General features: G+C 34.8%; 2 protein-coding genes across 4 annotated transcripts in view; one reads left to right on the top strand and one right to left on the bottom strand.

The window, feature by feature from the left end:
* reps1 (RALBP1 associated Eps domain containing 1) overlaps positions 1-12,659 on the bottom strand; it is a 32,699-nt gene extending 20,040 nt beyond the window's left edge. For all 3 annotated transcript variants that reach the window (XM_056445352.1, XM_056445353.1, XM_056445354.1), the window contains exons 1-5: positions 12,076-12,659; positions 5,865-5,988; positions 2,891-3,075; positions 2,038-2,194; positions 622-743 (exon numbers count right to left, since the gene is read on the bottom strand). In XM_056445352.1, the coding sequence (XP_056301327.1) occupies positions 622-743; positions 2,038-2,194; positions 2,891-3,075; positions 5,865-5,988; positions 12,076-12,228 (741 nt within the window). In that variant the 5' untranslated portion in view covers positions 12,229-12,659. The remainder of the gene's footprint in view (positions 1-621; positions 744-2,037; positions 2,195-2,890; positions 3,076-5,864; positions 5,989-12,075) is intronic.
* Positions 12,660-16,957: 4,298 nt separating this feature from the next.
* Positions 16,958-24,205, top strand: part of LOC130247687 (24-hydroxycholesterol 7-alpha-hydroxylase) — a 30,789-nt gene continuing 23,541 nt past the window's right edge. Inside the window, exons 1-5 of the mRNA XM_056481099.1 lie at positions 16,958-17,245; positions 20,083-20,218; positions 20,420-20,594; positions 23,583-23,732; positions 23,893-23,986. Of these exons, the coding sequence (XP_056337074.1) occupies positions 17,069-17,245; positions 20,083-20,218; positions 20,420-20,594; positions 23,583-23,732; positions 23,893-23,986 (732 nt within the window). The 5' untranslated portion in view covers positions 16,958-17,068. The remainder of the gene's footprint in view (positions 17,246-20,082; positions 20,219-20,419; positions 20,595-23,582; positions 23,733-23,892; positions 23,987-24,205) is intronic.

Here is a 24,205-nt window from a genome sequence, read left to right as displayed (position 1 = left end):
CTCAGCATTAAGGAGTAAACCCTCTTTAAAATGAATTAAAATTAATAGTTTTGGTGCATTTAAAAGTGTTTTCTTAAACAGTAATATCCATTATTATAAAAGCTTCTGTGTGTGTGTGTGTGTGTGTGCGTGTGTGTGCGTGTGTGTGTGTGTGTGTGTGTTTTAGAAAAACAAACATTTATTAAACAATTTTAAATGTATTTTTTTTAGCTTAAATATACAATTAAATCTGATGAATATGAGAATTTTAACAGTAAAAGTGTGTCAATAATTCTCCCTTGTTAATCAATAGTATAAATAGTGACACAGCATTCATACAACCACTTCAGCTATTCAGTTGTATGCCACAGTATGTTTCAAATAAAATGGTGACACATTTAAGATAGTAAAAACAAATCAGAGGATGCCAGGTCTTGATAAACAGCATAAACTACTTATTTGACTGATAATTTGCATCTGTTTGGGCTTCAACAAATATTTACTACAATCCTCTTTTGTGTTCCTGTGCATACTACAGTAAACATCTGTTCTTTAAAAAAAGCTTTGCAAACAGCAGACTAGTGCTGACAGACTTTATTGTATACATTACAAAAATATTCATGGAGGTTAGGGCTGCATTACCTGAGCTGAGGGAGGATGCATTGGAAGTGTGCTGGAGGGAGGCGTGTCTGTAAAGCTGACCCAACTTTCCTGGACTGGAGGAGGTGAATGAGCCGACCACATCCCGTCACCCGGAACTGGTCCTGAGGGAAGACAGAGAAAGAGAAAGAGGAAAGGAAAGATAAATTATTTAAAAAGGATAAACCAAGTTATATTACATCATTGTCACATAACATACCATAATGTACCATATGATAACATAACACAAGGTAACATAAGGTAATGTGATGTAACATAAGGTAACGCAGTATAACATACAGTAACGCAACATAACATAACGTAACACACCGTAACATATGGTAAAGCAACATAACATAAGGTAACGCAATGCAACACAAGGCAAAGTAATGGTCACATAACATACCATAAGTTAACATAACACAAGGTAACAAGGTAATGTGACGTAACATAAGAAAATGCAACGTAACAATGTGATGCATCATGACAAAACATAACATGACGTAACAACATAAGGTAACGCAACGTAACAAGGCAACGTAATTGTTACATAACATACCATAAGATAACATAACATGAGGTAACATAAGGTAACGCAATGTAACATAAGGCAACGTAATTGTCACATAACATACCAATGTATCGTAAGATGACATAACATGAGATGAGATAACATGAGGTAACGCAACGTAAGGTAACGCAGTGTAATGAGATGTAATGTAACGCAATGTAACAAAAAATAATGCAACGTAACGTAAGGAAATGCAACATAAAATAAGTTACGCAACGTAACATTAGGTTGCCCAATGTAACATAAGGAACCACAACGTACAACATGATTATACACAATATAACGCAACATAATAACATCATGTAACATAATGTAACACATCATGACATAACAATCTTGATTCAATGCAGTAATTTAGTTAATTATGTAAAAATACACATTTATTAATATTTTTCATAATAATGCTCACATTCTAATCTGCCTAATACCTTCCACATTTCAAACAGATGATTGGTCACAAACATCATGCCGGACGATTTACTGCCTACAGAATAGTTATAGGTTGCTGAAATTCAATAAAAATTCCTCAATGAATGAACAAAGAATAAAGCTGTTTAAACTAATATCCAAAATATTTGTGTAATAAATTAAATGCGGATTCAAAACATTTTTTTCAAAAGCTTCTTTAATAATGGCCACTTGATGCTTTTTGTATTTATCACACACATGATTTGGAACTTTTTAGGGGGTAATTTATGCAGAATTTTGCAATTACATATTACCATTGACTGGCATTCCTAAACATCATTTAAAATGATATACTTATATATATGACATGATATGATAAACTTATTTCAGTAAGGAAACTTGTTTTGTTACTTAAATATCTATCATTAACCAATGAGTACCTGGCTGTGCTTCTCTAAAATGTGGCCAAACAACTCCTGGCACAGAGGGCTGTCGGTCCACGTTTCCACCACTGGCCTGTCGCTTGTGCTTCCTCCAGGCGAGGGGTGAAGTTGGAGGGGACTGGTGTGGAGACACTACAGGAGATGTGGTGTCCGGCTGGAGTCAGAGAAAACTAAATTAATTACTTAGTAACACTTACAGCCAACAGATGGCCTTGAAAATTCCAGGTTAAATCATCTACAGGTCTTCAAAGATGAAGGTGACTTTTTTATTCAGTAGAACATTAAAGAAGTTTTTGAGCTGAATCCATGGTCCTTGGTGATTCATATAATGGCAGTGAATGGTTTATAAGTTTTTCAATTAAAATAAGAACATAAAAACAAGTCCAAATCAATAGCAACGGCTCCTGATGACACACTGAGGTCTTGTGAAGTGAAACGATCGGTCCATGTAAGAAATTGAACATTATTTACAATATTATCAGCTTTAATCCTCAGCCTGGTCAAATTCTTCTTGGCACATGTGTGACAGCAGTGCGATCACTTTTGATGACCACGGATTTAGCTCAAAACATTCTTCAATGTTCTACTGCAAAAAAAGTCACCTACATCTTGGATGATCTGAGGTTGAGAGAATTAACAGGAAATTTTCATTTTTGGGTGAACTATTCATTTAAGGACAAAAACTGACCCTCTCTCTGCTTTGTCAATACTTTTGTTCAATTAGATTTTACAGTATAGTAGACAATAATTGATATAGCTGGTTACATCTAAACAACACAAATGTTTTACTATTTTGACACATGTTCAATGATAACACGTGATATATATATATATTCTCAGGATGAAGTACCTGAGGATCAGCAGTGGGCACACAGGGCTGAATCATCTCGTGCGCTGACACTTTTTTGGCTTGCACTCGGCCCGGAGGTCTGGGGAGGAAGGGCCCCTGATTCTCTGCGTCTGTGAACATCACCATGTGCCTTGTCTCCTGCTCGTTCTTGCCCATCACAAAGCGAGGAAGGGGCAGATCCCTGACTGCAAACACAACACACCTTAGACTTCTACACACAGAGCCACATTTAATATTCAGCCACTGTCAGGAGTACTAAAACAAGCACTACTAAACTGATATTACTTACTTAAACAGAAAATGAGCATGTTTACAAGCACATCAATAATAAGCTGAAAACTGTTGCAAAAAGCCAGTTTGAGTTTGTATCTAGGTAAGTTCATGTTTAGTTTGAGCAACAGTTTGATTTTCAGGCTCAAGAAGAAAGGTTGGTTTTGACAGGGTTTCATCGCCATGGTAAATTAAAGGGATAGATCACTCAAAAATGAAAATTCTGTCATCATTTACTTGTATCAAAGCTTTATGAGGTTCTTTCTTCTGTCGAACACAAAAGAAGACATTTTGAGGAAAGCTGGAAAACTGTAACCATTGACTTCCATGTGTTTTTATTTTCTACTATGGAAGTCAATGGTTACAGGTTTCCAACTTTCTTCAAAATACCTTCTTTTGTGTCTTTTGAACTGCAGGAGGTTGAATGAATAGTAAGTATATTTTCCTTTAATGGTGATCTATCCCTTTAAGCTACATACATAGCTAACCTGCTCCAGAACAGGTTTTATTCTAGGTTAGAGATCACATAACCAAACCTGACCAATCAACTGTGAAAAAAGTCACACTAAAAATATTACATTTAATATTAATTTACAAAACTAATATTTGTAATAGCTTTAAATTAAGATGTACATTTAAATATTTACACAGGGTATGTGCAGGAATCCTAAAGATAATTTCAATACATTTTTAAAGACTTTTTAAAGACCTTCTCAAAATATTTTAAGACCTCATCACCACTTCAAGTTCTAATCTGTATCAAACTTTAAACTTAATAAACAGTTAAATAAATCAATGAAGCACAACCATGCAACTGAACTCAGATAAGCTTGGAAGAAACAAAGCTTAAAGAATAAATTACGCTGTTGTTTTCAGGGACAGGTTTCAGCCACTGTTAAAACTCATCTTTCTCAAACCAGGAGTACGCAAACTTATATTTCCCTATTTTGCCGTCTGTTTTGCTCTATGGTTTTGTGATATTTAAAACCATAAAGCGAAAAAACACACATACATACATACACACATACATACATACATACATACATACATTTTTTATAGTCAGACACTTTGGACAACATTCATTCAACCCATCTCTGGGAATCATCCACACACTCTCATTCACTACGGAAAATTTAGCCTACCCAATTCACCTGTACCGCATGTCTTTGGGGGAAACCGGAGCACCCGGAGAAAACCCACGCAAACGCAGGGAGAACATGCAACTCTACACAGAAACACCAACTGTCCCAGCCGAGGCTCGAACCAGCAACCTTCTTGCTCTGAGGCAACAGAACTACCTACCTACCACTTTGGACAACACTTGAACAAAATTTAAGACCTCATAAAAATGCGATTAAGACTTTAATACCTCTTAAGAGTCTTTGTTTTCTCTTAATTGATTTATCTTTTAATACTTTTGAAGACCTCGTAGACACCCTGTTGCACATGAACATGCTTTAATAATGTGCATTTTTTAAATGACTTTATTCAATTACGTTGCAGTGATAAATTTTGCCTTCTTAAATGTTTGCTGCATAAACAGTGTTTATTTTTGCCTTGCAAATGTAGTTAAGTTCAGTATATTTCTGACAATGATATCTCTTAATCTGTAACACAGAATTTAATAGGTAACTCTCTCATAAGATATGAATCAAACTGACCCTCTCATTCCTGCTGCCTGTGTCACGCTTTTTACCCAAAGGAAATCACAAAAGTTTTATTATTGAACATAAAGATATTCTTAAGAATGCCAGAAAAAAACACTGTCTTCCATAGAGTTTTTTCATTCCTACTATGGATGTAAATGGCTGCTTATTTTCCAAAATGCTTCAGAACATCTTGTTTTGTTTTCAACAGAAGAAAATTAGTAAATGGTGAGGAAAACCAATCATTTTTGGTTGAATATCCCTTTATGTCATTACTCTGATAAAGGAAAATCAGTTAATATGTTTACATGACCATGTAGATTGCTGGCTTATGCATAATTGTGTTAAAAACATGCATGTAAAAGACACACTGAATTAAACAGCTGACTACCTGGTTATCATTACAACTTTAAAATCAATAGAACAGAAATCAAAAGAAACCAAGTTAATCCCAAATATATCTAAACTCCAGGTCACTGACAGCAATTTCCTGTAGACTATTTCTTCATGTCCTTGCAGTATCTTAAAGGGTAAGGGTTTTATTCCTACTTATTCATATCTCAGTCAATTTCTCATTCTTTTTTAAAGCCTTCTGTGTAACTTTCCAAAATTCATGCAGAGCTTCTAAACAGTGCTATATGTCAGGCACTGATTATATACAGAGAGAAAGAGACCAGATAAAACACACAAACAGAAGCATTTGCATTTGGCTTAAAGGCACAGACAACAAGCAGTTCACAGAAACACCTAAATGTAAGAGAGAAAGGAATAAGTTTTAACAAATACAAAGAATTTACTTTGATTTCAGCATACTATTGCAAGATTTGAACCCAAATGTCAGCTCTTGTGGTTTGCGATGCACACATTTAGCCCTTTTCATCAAAGAGCCAGTAAGATTATCCTAATTCGTGTTATGTAATGGGCTGCAACTGTCACAATGTATTCGTTTGTAAAAATGAGTGTGCAAAATGACACTGATGTGATGAGTTCACATGAAAAGAACATTCTGTTTTGCTGAAGAAACAGTTATTAGGTTTTTAAGAAGGTATACTACCCACCAGTGTTCAGGCTCTCGAGACGCAGGGGCAGTCCAGACTGGGCCAGTGCAATGAGCTTCAGTGCAATGTAGAACTGACTCCGGCCGAAATGGCCCAGACGTGTGGCCCCGCAAAGCTCAGTAATCTAAGATAATGGAAACAGAACTGTCAATCAGATACACTCACCTTAAGTGGACTGTTCAAACCTGTATGAGAATACAACTAAACATTCTGGAGGGTGTTGGTAACTAGTTGAGATCTGCCCAAACCATCTAATATAATAAATTCTTTCTAAATAGAGAGATTCGAGTCATCTGGTAAAATTGGATTCTTATTGCAACATATATATACAATATATTGCAATGTTAGATTTTTCCAATATTGTGCAGCCCTAGTAAGGATTATAAAATATGTATATTTTTGGACAAACTACCTGTAGATATTTACAAAGCAAAAGGTGAACATACAATAACATGAAGTGAAAATAACATTAACAAAATGGACTGTGAAAAAAAAACAGTATAAAGCGACTAAGGCTGCACTAAACTGATATAATACTAAGGTGAACATACAACAACATGAACAGAAAATAATATTAAGCAAATGCACAATGAAAAAATACAGCATAAAGCACTAAAGTTGCATTAAACTGACATGATACTGAGCACAGGAAGACAAAATCTGTAACGTATTAGATCTTATCTAGTTTATGAAACTAAAAATAATAAGTTTAAAAATAAAAGCAATATCTAACTGAAACGTCTATTGGGCTGTACACTATTGGAAAAATCTGACATTGCGATATTTTGTCTTGCTGCGATTTATATTGCAATATGAATATAACTTCACCAAATGATTTGAGTAGCTCTATATAAAAAGATTTCATTCATTTAGATGGGATGGGATGATCAAGTCTTTTTTTATGCAGTGCATCTGCATACATTATAATAATTTACAAACAATAATAGATAATTAAATAAACTGTGCTTTATAGTTTTCTGGGAAGTCTAATGGTAATCAAGTACAGAAAGTGAACAATCAAATGTAAAATAACAAGGTCGTCATTGCATAAATAGTTTTAAAAAACAATAACATCTTTATCTTTTACTCTTCAATAAATCCTGTGATCCTAATAAATATCCTAATAAATTACAAGCATATACAAACGCAACAGATCAAAAATAAAAGTGAAATAAACAATGATTTATGATTTTCTGGGGAGCCAATACATAAATTAATAATAACCGAGTCATCATTGCATAAATAATATAAAACATATACATCTTTTACTCTTTAATAAATCATTTAACCCTGTGATGTGACTATTGCAGATACACACATTGCGATATCGATGCTCAAATGATATATTGTTACGCTCTATTTAAAAGGCATCAAAAACACAACATTTAATTGTATAAAATATGTAAGAAAGGGGTCTGTGCCCTCTATCGGCTCCCTGTCAAACAATACTTTGGAAAATTGCTAGCATAATGGCAGCATGCAGAACACAAACTATCTTTAAAAGAAAACAAAAGACATATTGGTTAATCAATCAAGTTGGCACACTTAGCAAAATTCCAAAATACTTAGTTAACACAATCATGAAAGATTAAACGAATAGCGCAGCACCACAGGACAAAAACACTGTTCATATTTCACTTATCTTCAACTAAATGCCCTTGATGACCCCTGTCAATTACTTTAGAATTGCAGATCAATAAATCGGTTGCTCAGACACAATAAACAAAACAACTTTTGAAGAAACTTTGGACACCTATTTAGAAGCAACCAGACAAGGAAAAACACAATTTTTTAATGCCGACATTAGCAACAGATTTGTGTTCATCATCAGCACCACTCTTCAGTGCTGAAACTAAAAACCTCTCTTTGGCACTTCAAGAAGCATCAACCATGAAAAGAAGCTTTACAGTATTAAACCTTCATAGAAGAATGTGGACAACAATCTAATGAACTGCTGGAATCTTTAGTCACTCCTGGCTCAAAATGAAGCGGCGGTGGTATACCGATCATGACATTTGTGCTATTGAGGTGAAGTTGGTTTTATATTTGCAGATTCTTTCAATGACGATTTCTGACACGCTGCTTATATTGTTTACTATAATACTTTGAATATTCGGTCTGGAATCGCTTACGAGTAGGACTTCAAAACAACATTAGCACTATTTATTTGACTTTCAACAATGTTCTGCTTTGATAGACATTGGCCGTTAATATGATTTCAATATTTAGAATTTGCAAAGAATACTTTTCTGAAATTATATTATTAAGGAGAAAGTTTGAATGTGTGAATATAAAACCAAATTTACCTCAATTTTCACTATTAGAAAAAATAAAACATTATCTTATTTTAAAAAAAGGCTAACATTAAATGTGATAAAACACATGACCAGTGCTTGAGCATCCCTTGGGGACTGTTGGTATTCAGTAATTTATTTTGTGATAATAATGAACATGGACAATACTGATATTATGATCAAAATACTGTAAATAACTATTTATTATTTAAACGTTTAGAGTGCCTTTCATTAATATTCAGGTTGCTGTATTAGTGGTTGTTCATTACAGTACCAAATGATGAAGACTTAAAAAAATATATATCTGTTTTCAATATGGCCTATAACTAGGCCCACACGAAATTTGTGCGCACAGAAATCTGCAGATATCCACAGATTTTTGGCCCATCATTAAGTGTATTTATTAACTTGTGTAAAAGTGTGTAAATTAATATTTATTCAGTTTCTAAATTAATTTCAGTAATATTATTGACTAGGGATAGGTACTGAAACCCTGTGCCATTATGCCTTTGTAACCGGTATGCTCTGGACCGAATCAGCATATGAATTTCGGTGCCTAATTCCAGTGCCACTGGTGCTGCGACAAGAACATAAAGCAGGTCGCACACCAGAAGCGCCGCTCGGCGACGTGCAACGTTGTGCCACGCAGCGCCATTCATTTTAGAATTCTAAACATAGGTTTCTATTAGGGTACACACACTGGTGCCGCAAGTCAGCAGCTGTCCGCGGCGCCCAGCCACGACACAGGACACTGTTCTTATTTCTGCCGCGCTACAGAGTGCCATCTGAATACTTTCATTTTAAATAACATGCGAATGTGCGCATCTGATGCATGATACTTTCAACTGTCATGTGCGCGCCGTGTCGCGGTTCTGAGTGGCACATCCGGTGTGCGACACCCTTAAGAAGCATCAAGGGGTGCATCAAAGGCACACATATGTACGCGTTGTGTCACACCATCTAATATTTCATTCTAAACAGCTTTGAGGGATACGGACACCGTCATCGATGTCAGGCGTTTGTTCTTGTTGCTTATAGAAGGCAAAGTGCGCAACATGGCGCATGCGGTGGGCGACTCCCTTCATCAACACGCAAGATCGCATTCATTTAATTTTCTTAAACTAAGCATTCTAAAGTATGGCTATATTTTACAAGCAAGGATTCTGACACACCAACATGCAGCAGATGCTTTACAAAAGGTGCGTGTAAAATCAAACTTATGAAATTTGAGGGCTCATGGAATCAACTTAAAGGTGAGGAATGAACTGTCTTTGACAGCTTGTGACATCATCTGGCACTTTCAGTGAGTATGTTTACATGGACACCAATACTCTGATTTTAATATGATTAAGACAATACTCTGATCAAGAGTCTACCACATAAACAGTGATTTTTGATTATCTTTAAGGACCACACAAACTGCACAGGAAACATTTATAGGCTAGTGACGTAATGACGTTAATGGATCTATGTGAACATGTAACTGGGAAGCATGAAAGTAACATTCAAAAAGCAACTCATGTAAACACCTGAATCATATTATTGTCTTATTCAAATTAAGGCAAATCATAAGATTACTGATGTCCATTTACAAGTAGTCACAAGCTCCAAACCCAGAACAAAGGTGTTTCCTGATTTGATGACAGCCTTTCCACAGGTTAGTAGTAAGCTTATGTAATGTTAATAGCATAATGCAAATCTTGGATTCATGCTAACAAACAAATGATCAAAAGAAATATCTTAATGCAATTCAAATATATAAAATATGAATTGATGTTTACTTTAAACTTTTTATAAATATATATTTAAGTTATAATGATACATTTTTTTTTGTCAAATAATTTTGTGGCAAAAAAGTATCGGTTCAGACACCGGTACCATTTTAAAAGTATCGATTTAGCACCGGTATCGAAATAACCCCAAACGATACCCAACCCTATTATTGACTAATATGAAAATGTTCATATGATTTATTTACAATACAGTTTGTAAAGTAATATTTTCTGTCTTTTAGCAGATATATTATACAAGACACTTGCTTTGTTTACCAAATACGTGGATCTAATTAGATTTACATTATAGACATTAAATAAAAGTTAAAATGATATTATTCTTTATTTAATAAATTATATTTTTAGTTAAGATTCTCCCAAAATCTTTCTACATAAATCCGCAGATTTTGTACAAAATTCTCCACAGAAACAGCAAAACATATCCGCAGATTCTGTCTGACCCCACCTATAACACTGAAAATTCCATTTGTTAACATCAGTTAATTTAACTAAAGTCAGTGTAATGAAAACTAAAACAAGCATTTAATCTTGGGTGATGTTAATTTCTTAGTCAATGTCTATGCATTAAAACCAAGAGTTGTAATTTGGCATGGGCCGATATAAGATTCTGACGGTATGATAACCTTGGATAAAAATATCACAGTTTCACAGTATTGTGATTACTGCTCTAAAATAAGTTCTTTTTAAATGTCTGGGTAAAAAAACTAAAACTTTTTTTTCCTTTTGAACACAATATATTTCATTTTGGGAAACATTTATAATATTTTGGAATGGAAAACATGTCAGGTATATAATAATTAAAATGAATCACTGACCTCTGATGTCTTTGTTAAAACACAGATTTCTTTACAATTTAAAATGGCATCTTTGGATATATTTTCTGCTGGAGATACTGTTGTCCTAACAAACAAAAATAAACGTAAATAAAAAAATCTTACACATACCTTAGAAATGGTATAGTGGAAAATGGACGGTTTTAAAACATTGACTTTTCCAAACCGCTGTATACCTTGAAAACGGTTATCGTCCCATGCCTAGTTGTAATCATTTTAATAAATTGAGTTATTAACTAATAAAATTCAGCTGTACTTTAAAGCATACTTTTATTTTAATATACAACCATGTCTTTTTCTCACTGTTGATTTGAATGCATTAATTAACTAACGTACTAACTAGAGTACTTCGTAATTCTTTTGCAATTTAAATTAGTTGGAACTTTTGTTCACTACGAACTCTGAACTTTTAGTTTTTAAAATCTTTTTGCAGTGTCAATATTGTGATAATACCGTATATCGTGATAAAAGCTTTACCAATTAATCATAATGAGAAAATACTGGCAGAAGCCTAACTAAAATAAGATATCTGTTTTTATTTATTCCTGTATAGACAAGGCTAAAATTTCTGTCAGAAATCATTCAATTATGCTGATTTTGTTTTAAGTTATTAATTGTATTATAGTAAAAGTTGAAACTAGCCAAACTGCATAATTTTCTGTACAAATTGTGAAACATTTGGGATTTTTTTTTTAATTCAAAGGAACAGTAGTTACATTGTTTTGTATGTAATACTGTATGTTTTTAGAACAATCAACCATGAAAAGAAGCTTGACTGTGTTAACCAGTCATAGAAAAATGTTCAATGTCTGTTACTTGAATCAACAAGTCTGAGTGAGGTCTGCACATCATATGCACAACGCCACCAAACATTATTGCTTGTTTGCTTTGATACACATTCCTAAATTCATCAAACATGGACACATCTCCTGACAAAAGCAGAAAATGACTATTTACGCTTCTATTCAAGAGGAAGCAGGCACAACTAATAAATCTACAGCCTTGCACAACAGGAAGCAAAGTTAACCCTACTGATGCATCATCACCCTTCTTCATCCGTGCAACTCAGCAACAAGGAGACTGATTCATCAACCGGTCTAAACACTCTTCTTGACATCGCCCAAATAATCCAACAGGGCTCCTGGCATTTCTGAACTGATCAGCTCAAGCCATCATTCCAACTTCCTCATGTGTAAAACCATAACAACAACAACACACACACAGATCTGCTGACTAATACACAAGTTATACATTTGAATGAGGAGTAATGAACACACACTAGCAACGTTACCTGAAGGACCACTTCGTTTGAGAGCTGGGCCGCCCGGAAGAGCTCCAGAACTTTGCCATTGGAAGCCACTTTTTTGGCGTTGTCCACATCACAGGAGAGGAAGAGTTCCGAGTAATATTTCTGCTCGACATCGCTCAGTGTTAAACTCTCCATCGTGGCATCAAACCCGCAGCTGGTGGCTGGTTTTCTTTGCCTTATCGGGCCAGTGTCGAGCCTTGCGGTGGACGAGCAAGACGAGAAACTAGCAAAACACAAGCGAGCTCCTTCTGTGAAACGGACGGACTCGAAAGAGAATATTTCAGGGTGCTTTGTTGTTGTTTTAATGTACCGTTAGTCGCTGTCTTTGCTCTTGTCTTTTGGCCCTCGCAAAGTCAACCAAACTAATAGGGGCTTGAACGTCGGGATTCGGCGGTAACGGAATCGAGAGCGGGTTCCGCCGTCGCGCGGGCTCTTTAGGAGGCTGTTATGGCCGTCAGCGGGGCGGTGGAGCTCGTGTGGCTGCTGGGTGATGTTAGGAAGAAAGTTTCGGGCTCTTCGGGCTGCTTCCCTCTGCAGACAGCGCCGCCATTCCTGGACCCCGTGACGTCATGGTCGAGGCGCGGAGGACCCGGATGAAGTGTGGCGTCACAAATGTGCCGTCAGCGACCGTGTTTATAAAATCTGCTTTTTCATACATGTGAAAGCCTTAAAGTGGGATTTAAAATAGTTAATTTTGTTCAAAGAATGTCGTAAATATATAATAATAATAATAATAATAATAATAATAATAATAATAATAATAATAATAATAATAATAATACAAGAAGTCTGACATTTATTGTTATTGAATTAACTATTTAATGTAACTAATTGTTATTATCAGATTAGATTGCAACCAAATATATGATATGACAATATGTACGTGTATAAATGTAGTTTGTTTGTTTGTTTTGTTTAACCCTAAAACGTATCCTGCGAGATGCAATGAATAAAATCCTATTTAAAAAAAAAAAAAAAAAAAAAAAAAAATATATATATATATATATATATATATATATATATATATATATATATATATATATATATATATATATATATATATATATATATATATATATATATATATAGGAAGCAAATTTTTTTATTTGCCACTCCCATTTAAAATTTAATTTTGAATGTGTTTTATAATTAGGTTCAGATTACATTACAATTTTCATGATATTATTATTATTATTATTATTATTATTGTTGTTATTTTGCTTTTAATTTTTCACTTTAATTTAAGGATTATTCATTCATTCATTTTCTTTTCGACTTAGTCCCTTTGGTAATCTGGGGTTGCCACAGCGGAATGAACCGCCAACTTATCCAGCATATGTTTCACACAGTGGATGCCATAGTGGATGCCCTTCCAGCTGCAACCCAATACCGGGAAACACCCATACACTCTCACATTCACAAACATTCACTATGGATAATTTAGAGTACATTAAAAATTACATGAAATTATTATTAATTTATTATTATTATTATTATTATTATTATTATTATTTTGTCTTTTATTTTCCACTCCTATTTAAGGGTTAATAAAAATAAATGAAAATATTACTTATAAATAAGATTATATAGGCCTATACTGAATCCTGTATTTTTAATGCCTTATGCATTTTATATGCACGTGTGTACGTTTTGCATGACACAAACAGCTTAAAGTGTGTATAGGCCTACTTTATATACAGTTTAAGGACTGAGGCACGACAAAGTCTGTTAGACACTATTGAAACTTTTGGTAGTTTAGACTCTTTTAAAATTTCCAATGATCTTTCTACTTTTTCGTTATAATCTGTAGCTGGCTAAGTTTGCTTGAAAATCTGAAAATAGAAAAATATTTGAAAAGTTTTAAAGCCTATTGGTAAAAAATAAAATATATTATTTACTGTATGTATACTCTATTATATAGGTTCATTCATTCATTCATTTTCCTTCGGCGTAGTCCCTCTATTCATCAGGAGTTGCCACAGCAGAATGAACCCCCAACTTATCCAGCATATGTTTTACACAGCGGATGCCCTTCCAGCTGCAACCTTGTACTGGAAAACACCCATACACTCTCACATTCACACACATACACTATGGACAATTTACATTACATTTAAAATTGCATGAAAATATTATTATTATTATTATTATTATTTTTCTTTTTATTTTCCACTTCTCTTTAATGGTTAATGAAAATAAATAATATTTTTTTAAACCATATTACTTACGAATAAGATTATATAGGCCTATACTGCACCCTGTATCATATTTTCATGCCTTATGCATTTTATATGAACGTGTGTGTGCTTTTTGCATGACACTAACAGCTTAAAGTGTGTATAGGCTTATACAGTTTAAGAACTGATGCACAACAAGTCTGTTAGACACTATTGCAACTTTTGGCAGTTTAGACTCTTTTAAACATTGCAATGAGCTTTCTTCGTTATAATCGTAGCTGCATATATAATAGGTTTGCACTCTCATAATTACATACATACACTATGGACAATTTAGATTACATTTAAAAAATAATGAAATGAAATTATTATTATTATTTTGCTTTTCATTTTCTACTCTCATTTAAGGGTTAATGAAAATATTTTTAAACCATATTACTTACGAATAAGATTATATAGGCCTATACTGAATACTGCACCATACTACATCATGTTGTGTAATTATTGAAGAGTTGTAAATATATATACACAATATATTGCTTATTCCTAAATATTTCAATTTAATGTAAATTACTATAGTATTGTAAATGTGGAACAGCTGGTTGTATTTAATTTTTTGATTTTGCTGTTATATACTGTATATTATAATTTGTTTCTGTTTGGTACAGCATATTATTTACAGTAAATAACTGAACTGAATAGTTATGCCTCATGTTTTGTTGATAGTTTTGTTGATCATCAAGATATTGCTAAAAAAATAGCTTAGATGTATTTTTTAATGCAAATGCCACAAAATTCACCCTGCACAACTGACTAAAATTTTGATTTTGTAACAACAGTAAACACTTTTTTGTTATAACGTCTGGTTTTGTTGTGGCTAAACTTAATATAATTTTAATTTAAGTGATGAAAGATTGAATGAAAGTGATGAAAGAAATTCTAACAGTAAACTGAGCTACTGTAAGGTCACACCTGCTTGGTAGAAATGCTTGAAAATGATTTAGTTGGAAATATCTGTTAGAAACTTAAAAATAATCAAAAGTAAGCAGATGTAATCAGTTACTTTACTTTTATAAAGTAATTGAAAAGGTACACTACTTATTACATCTTAAATAGGGTAATTTGTAATCTGTAATCTATTACAATTCCAAAGTAACCTCCCCAACACTGTGTAGATGTAGGTTATAACATTTAATATTTTATGCATATATTGTGAACTCTATAAAATATAAAACTAGGCCTATTTGAAGTATTTAAACTTTTTATAGGCCTACTATAGGGGAGAGCAGGCACAAAGTAACACTTTTTGGTTTTGGTCAAATAATGAACAAAGTAATGGGGTTAGACAAACCATTTTTTTTACCAACAACACACAAGCCTGTCCTACAAATGAGCGCTGGAATTAGGATCGCCGGACCCATGGTTTCTGTGAAGTACTGCTAAAAGTGCCATGAGTAAAAATGTTACTATTTACCCCACCTGCGGGGCAAGTTGTAACAGACAGGGGGTTAGCTGTAACACATGCTTACAAAGGCAGATTTCACACAGTTAATTTAATTTCGGTTTACTTTAAATAGGAGCTAGATTTCCTCAGTAATTGGCTCATTTCTTTTTTATTCTACATAGTACAGTATTTTTTTGTATTTATTTGTTTATTGGATAAACACATTTGAATCTATTTGCATTATTATCCATTTATCCATTATTATACAATGCATTTATTTGCTTTATTAGCAATAAAATATTTTTTTTTCTATTAAAACAAATATTTACTATTAAAAACATTTTTTATTTAAAATGTTCTCAACATTACACTCAAAATTCAAAAAAATATTTTGTTAGTTTAGTCGGTGTCTTACAGTGTGTGGCTTAATTGTAACACCCTGTTACAACTAATCCCGCTGTGTTATGTTTTCCTCAAAACTGGCTAGCAGTCACTGTGTGTTTCTTACATCTTTCAAAATGGTTTCATCTTTTAGCCTATAAGACGGTGATCACAACAATATAAGATTTCACGTTCATACTTTCACAGATTTTTTTTTAAATAAAAAAGTATCGAGTATACTAAAAAATACTTTTATGCTGCAAAAATTGTTTCTCCAGTGTTTCTCATCCAAATTTCGCCTAAAGTTTTCAATAATTGGCAGGAAGAAGTCTGCTGACACTGTGGTGAAAACCTCGGAAGCATGCCATGGTTAACCCTGAGCAAATACCTTAAAACTCTGTGTTACATATAACCCCGCGTTACTTTGTGCCCTGCGCTCCCCTGTATACTATACGCATGAATCAGTAACAAAATGTATTTATTCAAGTGTTTATATCTTTACAGAGATAAGATACAGTTTGCAATTATATACCTAATAGCTGAGCCACCAAATACTGATATATTTAAGTCTCCGTTACTCATGCTGAGTAATGTTTCTTTTACCTGAATATGAAGAACAGCTCAGTCAGCAGCATCTTATTATACACCTGTCGCACAGTGGGCGGAGTTATCCGAACAAAAGGCGGGGTTAAAATACGGTTGGAAGACTATGTAATGGTGTGAGCTATAGGTGGGAGGGGATAGCGTTATGGTAGGAGGAGCTAAAGCGAAAATGGTAAGGGTTAATGGATGCTTGGGTTGTTTACAGTGGGCGGAGTTAGCGGCGTGGTGGGAGGATTCAGTGTCATGATGGCCCTGATGCTCGGAGAGAGGGAATCCGAGCTGATACGTGTCAACATATAATAACTGGTCCTTTTCTGCACTTCACTCATTATATGCGTTCAAGTAGAGCGTCACTGGATTCCCGTTCGCAATGGAATGGATTACATTAATTCTGACGGTGTCTGTGGTGATTATTTCGTTTCATCTTCTCTTTGGTAAAAGTCACCCCAATGCTCCTCCATGCATAAGAGGTTGGATACCCTGGTTCGGGGCTGCTTTTGAATTTGGCAAAGCACCTTTGCATTTCATCCAGCAAGCCAGAGCCAAAGTAAGTTTGCCAACTTGAGAAATTATTGCCATGAGGAATCAAAACTGTACTTATAGGATTTGCTTATGCATATCAAATTTGCATACGATTTTTCATTTATTTTGCACATTTTTATACATTTAATGTTAGTTAAAAGTGAAAATAACGTGCATGTGGAATCAAATTTGTACTTGTATGATTTGCATATGCATATGTATTTTTGCATATCAGATTTGCATATGATTTTGTTATTAGTTAAAAGTGAAAATAATGTACATATATTTTAATAAATATCTAAAAGTGTAGACTATTTAAAAGGCTTCGAGACAGTTTGTAGCATAAAACATACAGGGTCTGCCAATAAGTCCAGAAGTCCAGCTCCTCCTCTGTAAATTCTGATGAACCTGTTGCTCTCACTTACTGTAGAAAAATAAAAAAGTGCTTATTAATAGTTTTATTTCTAGAGCAGTATTTTCAAAAGTAACAGATTGATGTTTTTTTCACCTAAAGTTAGCTGGAGATTATTCATTTTAATAAATAATAAATATAAAAACAGATTTCAAGCTGCATATTGAAGTAAGAAATTGCTTAATTTTTACATATTACATATAATTGCAATAACAATATGGTATTCCCTACTAAGACTTTAAAAAATATATATAATGTATGCTATTATACTTTCAATACTTTCATTACCAACCACAAAACTGATACCAACCACAATCAGCTAGAGCCCGGTGGCCAATGTTGACGTGTTTTGTTTTTGTGCTGTGTCACACTAACCGAGTTTGAACCGAGTTTGTCTTCACCTCTTCACCAATAATTTATGCAGCTAGGACAAGAGCTGCACACACTGGCCCTTTTTGACACAATTTCTGTTCTGGGCACAGTCCTGTGAAAGCATGGTAACTAACAATCAGTTTGCTCAAAAATTCGGTAATTGCATCTGCCAAGGAAAGAAATCACACAAAAGAGTGCTTTTAAAGTTCACCACGGGGGTCGCTAAACAAATAGCCTGTTTTTGAACTGCATGTTTTTCACATCATTTGCATTTTAGGTAACATTCGGTCATTTGGGCGAGTGAGGAATTATACATTTTAAAGGATAGTTCATCTAAAGCAGGGGTCACCAATCTAGGTCCTGGAGGGCCGGTGTCCCTGCAGGGTTTAGCTCCAACTTGCCTCAACACACCTGCCTGGATGTTTCAGGTATACCTAGTAAGACCTTAATTAGCTTGATCAGGTGTGTTTGATTAGGGTTGGAGCTAAAATCTCCAGGACACCGGCCCTCCAGAAACAAGTTTGGTGACCCCTGATCTAAAGAATGAAAAATCTGTCATCGTTTACTCACCCTTCACCCTTACCATAACTTCAACAAATTAACTAGTATCTAATAGCTTTAATTTGTTAAAGTTATTACATACACTCATCTGCCACTTTATTAGGTACACCTGTCCAACTGCTCGTTAACACAAATTTCTAATCAGCCAACCACATGGCAGCAATTCAATGCATTTAGGCACGTAGACATGGTCAAGACGATCTGCTGCAGTTCAAACCAAGCATCAGAATGGGGAATAAAGGTGATTTAAGAGATTTTGAACGTTGCATGGTTGTTGGTGCCAGATGGGCTGGTCTGAGTATTTCAGAAACTGCTGATCTACTGGGATTTTCACGCACAACCATCACTAGGGTTTACAGAGAATGGTCAGACAAAGAGAAACTGTATAGTGAGCGGCAGTTCTGTGGGCGCAAATGTTTTGTTGTTGCCAGAAGTTAGAGGAGAATGTCCTGACTGGTTTGAGCCGATAGAAAGGCAACAGTAACTCAAATAACCACTCGTTACAACCGAGGTATGCAGAAGAGCATCTCTGAAAGCACAACATGTCCAACCTTGAGGCAGATGGGCTACAGCAGCGGAAGACCACACCGGGTGCCACTTCTGTCAGCTGAGAACAGAAAACTGAGGCTACAATTTACACAGGTTTTTAGACAAAAGAAGTTTGGAAAAACATTGCCTGCTCTGAGGAGTCTCGATCTCTGCTGCAACATTCAGATGGTATTGTCAGAATTTGGCTTCAACAACAGGAAAGCATGGATCCATCCTGCCTTGCATAAACGGTTCAGGCTGCTGGTGGTGGTGTAATGGTGTGGGGGATTCATTCATTCTTGGCACACTTTGGGCCTATTAGTACCAATTAAGCATTGTGTCACCGCCACAGCCTACCTAAGTATTGTCGCTGACCATGTCCATCCCTTTATGACCACAGTGTACCCATCTTCTGATAGCTACTTCCAGCTGGATAAAGCACCATGTCATAAAGCGTGAATCATCTCAGGCTGGTTACTTGAACATGAGTTTACTGTACTCAAATGGGCTCCACAGTCACCAGATCACAATCCAATAGAGCACATTTGGGACGTGGTGGAATGGGAGATTCGCATCATGATGTGCAGCTGACAAATCTGTAGCAAATGCGTGATGCTATCATGTCAATATGGACCTAAATCTCTGAGGAATATTTCCAGTACTTTGTTATATCAATGCCATGAAGGATTAAGGCAGTTCTGAAGGCAAAAGAGGATCCAACCTGGTACTAGTAAGTTGTACCTAATAAAGTGGCCATTGAGTGTATAAACAGTTAACCTGCTGTTTTATGTATTATACTATATATTGGGGATTTCCCACTATGAAAGCTAATGGCAGCTACCAACATTCTTTAAAATATCTTCTTTTTTGTTCAACAGAATAATGAAGGCTTAAAACCACATGAGGGCGAGTAAATTATCAGATAATAAATATTTTTGGGTGAACTAACCCTGTAAAGTATACAATAACAGTGTGGTTTTTTTCTCCAGTATGGACCAGTTTTCACTGTTGTAGCTGCTGGGAAGAGAATGACGTTTGTGACCCTAAATGAGGACTTCCGAGTTTTCTTCACTTCTAAAGATGTAGATTTTGAACAAGCAGTGCAAGAACCCGTTCACAACACAGGTACCAGTCTTTGCCTTTATAATTGACTGCTAAAGCTCTTTAATCTATCAATTAGTCTCTTAAACATGACCTTAGACTCTGAACTCAGCGCATGATTTATTACCATGTCCTTGACCGGCTTACTTTCAATGCTGAAGCGTCATCAATACTGTAGTCTGCGATAATGTGACTCGTGTTAACCTTATTTGTCTTCCTGTCCAGCTTCTATCAGCAAAGACAACTTCTTTGAGTCCCATCCGACCTGTTCGGCTATAATCAAAGGCAGACTGACTCCGGGCAACACAGCGATGCTCTCTCCTCACCTGTGTGAAGAATTTAATGACCATTTGGAGAGTCTTGGAAGCAAAGGATCTGGACAGCTAAATGAGCTCATCAAGTATAGTCTTCTCACATCAATTATTTACATTGGGCTAAAGTTTCCCTCAGAGAACAGCCGGCCTAACACATTGTGCTTAATAATGTACATTTATATTATGGAGTATAATCAATTCACTTACAAATTCACTCTTTAAATAAAAAAAAAATGTTCCAAATAGTTTTTATAGTAATGATATAGAAGAATCTAAATATAATTGGTCAAAATCTTTAAAAAATCTAATTAACTTTTTTACACTGTAAAAAATATTCTAAATAACAGTTCTGTTTATTTACGGTTGTGAATTGCATTATGGGATGTTGATCTCTGCTCTGTCGACTTTTGATGTGGAAAATTCAACTCTACAGTTAACAGTGACTTTTTTTTTTGACATTTTAGTAGTTTGAAATAATATAGAGATAAATAATATATGAAATAAGTCTGTACAATAACAGAAAATATCCTGCCAGTTTATTACAAGGTTTTTGTAGTGTAATATGCAACACCAACCCAGAAAATATATATATTTCTTACCTTATATATAGATATTTCTTACCTGTTCTTCAAGAAACCAATAATGACATTAAAGTGCCTTAATTTTAAAGAGTGTTACAGCAATCTTGTAATACAAATTACATGATGAAAATTCAAAACACAAGTATTGCAATCTGTGTAATACACACTACGATACCTTAACCCTGTATGGCATGAATTTTTGTTTTAGAAGAAAAAAAATTTCACCCCAATTTTTGGGTGCTTGGGGCTCTTATAATAAATCAATCATAAAATGTGCTCCTCCCTAGCCCTCACCAGATTTTGGTTTGTTGCCCCAGGGCACCATGCTATTAGGGACTGAAACACGGGTTTTTGTATATTATTATATGTGAAATGAGGAATATTCATTCATTCATTTTCCTTTAGCTTAGTCCCTTTATTAATCTGGGGTCACCACAGTGGAATGAACCGCCGACAGCTGCAACCCATCACTGAGAAACATCCATACACACTCAGACACTACGGACAATTTAGCTTACCCAATTCACCTATACCGTCTTTGGAATTTGGGGGAAACCGGAGCACCCGGAGGAAATCCATGCAAACACGGGGAGAACATGCAAAATCCTCAAAGAAATGCCAATTGACCCAGCCAAGGCTCCAACCAGCGACCATCTTGGTGAGGCGATCGTGCTACCCACTATGCCACCGTGCAGCCCCTGAAATGAGGAACAAACAAGCAGGGGTAAAGATAAACTGTGCAGAACTGTTGCTTTTTGCAAGTTTAACTCATATCTTTGAATGCTTCAAGGCGGCTATGGTCCCAAAAATGGCTTTTTTCCCCCCAGAATTGTCAAACCCACAAATACCTCCAATTTTATTGGTCATTGTTAGAATTTTGTAATATTTTTCTTAAGATGTAAAGGAGTGTTTTGTGCCCCCCCCCCAAAAAATGGTTTGTTGCCTAAGGGCAACACCATGCATAGAGGGTTAATTCTGTCTAGGGGAACACAGGTACGCAACTGAATGTTAGTGGAGTTTGTGTGTGTCAGCAATGAGGTCCCATGAGCAACCTCCCAAAAGACTAAACGAAAGGAAAAATTTCCCCAAGAGAAAAAAACTCAATGCAAATTGAACAAAGAATTACAATTTATTCAATGATTAAGGGAGGGTTTCAAGAAAGCTTCAAGAGGGAGTTCAAGCCAAAACAACAAACTAAAAGTTCTCAAACTGATAGAAAGGGAACTGAATTTATCAAAGAAAAGAAAAAAAAAGTCAAAAATACCCTCACTAACACAAACAGAAAAAAAAAAAAAAAAAAAAAAAAGACAGCGTCTCTCTACTAATCCGATCCCAAATTAATAGAGTCAAAAATAAAGCAGTAGTGAAAAATCTAAAGTAAACTCACAATCAAAAACAGTTTCTCAGGCAAAAACTTTCTAAGATTGACAACACCATTAACAGAACTTAAACAAATTAAAGCTCCTCAACAGATAATGCTTTAAAGGACCCCCCCCCCCCCAAAAAAAACCTTACAAAACAGCCCCCACACACTGCTTAAATGTCCACTGCTCTTCTCATCCTCCAATCAGTGAGCAGTTCGGCATTGGCAACAGGTGATGGTCATTATCTCCTAGAGTAGAGCAGAAAAAGAAAAAGCAAATACATCCTGGGACGTAACACACATTTTATGTAGTACAGTATGACTACTTTTGACCTATGTGCTAACACATTTATTTTATAATTTGGATGTCAAATGGATATAGATATAAAGAGAAAAAGAATAAATTTATTATTGAATTGTATTTATTGACACATTATGTTAAGGTTTTCTGGATGATAAGGGAAGGAACTGCATGGGTTCATAAACTGATTAAAATCTATAATAATTAACTAATTAATTAATCGAAAAATCATTTTAAAATGAAACACTACTGTACAGAAAATATACCAGATGTATCATGTTGGTGTTTGCGTTAAATTAAATTCCCTAATTGATTTTATAAACATAAAACACATAATAAATGCTAACAAAACACAAAATAACTTTCTAATAATGATAATAATTAAAATGTCTAAATATGGGTGAAAAAGTCTTCAATGGCATCCAGCATGAATGTATGGACAATTGTATAAAATGGTTTACTCTATAATGAATGATATTTTAAATGATTAATGACTTTTTCCGGACAAACTGGTAAAACAAAGTGATTTAAATGCATTGGAATTGTAAGATGTACGACTATTGACGAATGATTTAAGATCTTTACAGAAAACAGGAAAATATGGTTTAGCAGCTTGAAATTTAAAAGAAAAATAAATACATTTATTAGATAATATTTGTCCTTGTCTTGTTTCGTAAAGGTATGGCAGCCAAATAAAATATCTTTATATAATAAAGAAAAGTTCTAAGCAGAAAATGTATGTATGAAAATACAAAAATCATTCCAGAATATGTTAGTATATGTACATTATTTGAAAAGATGAATTAAAGTCTTCTTGTCTTGTATTCAGGAGTGTAATGTATCCGTCAGTGATGAGCAACTTACTGGGCCGCTGTAATTCGCCCAGCAGCGCCCTCAGCAGGCAGAAGTTTCTGGAGAAGTTCACAACCTACGATGAGGGATTTGAGTACGGCTCACAACTCCCAGAGATGTTCCTCAAGTATGTGAGCAGTCCTGCCTGACCTGCCACAATATGACGGAAAAAAAACACAATTGGTTGCCTAAATCTATATAATAACGTATATATACTGTAAATCTTTGGATATTTACTGTACATCACTTCTATAGGCAGTAATGGATGCATCTTTTTTCTTCATCAGGGAATGGGCAAACTCAAAGCAATGGCTGCTTTCTCTGCTGAGAAAAATGGTTAACAAATCAGAGGAGACCCTCTATAGTGAGAGTGATAGGAAGGTAATGCACAATAATATATGGTAATCCACATTTTGTTGATTAAAACACAGTGATGGCCTGTTAAAAAAGAAACCTTGAAATATATATTTTTTTAAAAGCACTTTTATCTGCTTTTTTTACAGTTTCACTCTACAAATATTGCTGCATTGTGTGAAAAAAAAACATTCACTTTTTTTTTTACTTATGATCTTGAACAATGCACAATGTGGAACATGTTGT

This window comes from Danio aesculapii, chromosome 20 (genome assembly GCF_903798145.1).
Source record: "Danio aesculapii chromosome 20, fDanAes4.1, whole genome shotgun sequence".
Taxonomy (NCBI): domain Eukaryota; kingdom Metazoa; phylum Chordata; class Actinopteri; order Cypriniformes; family Danionidae; genus Danio; species Danio aesculapii.
The sequence above is the reverse complement of the archived record's forward strand: the minus strand, read 5'-3'. Positions and strand labels throughout refer to the sequence as shown.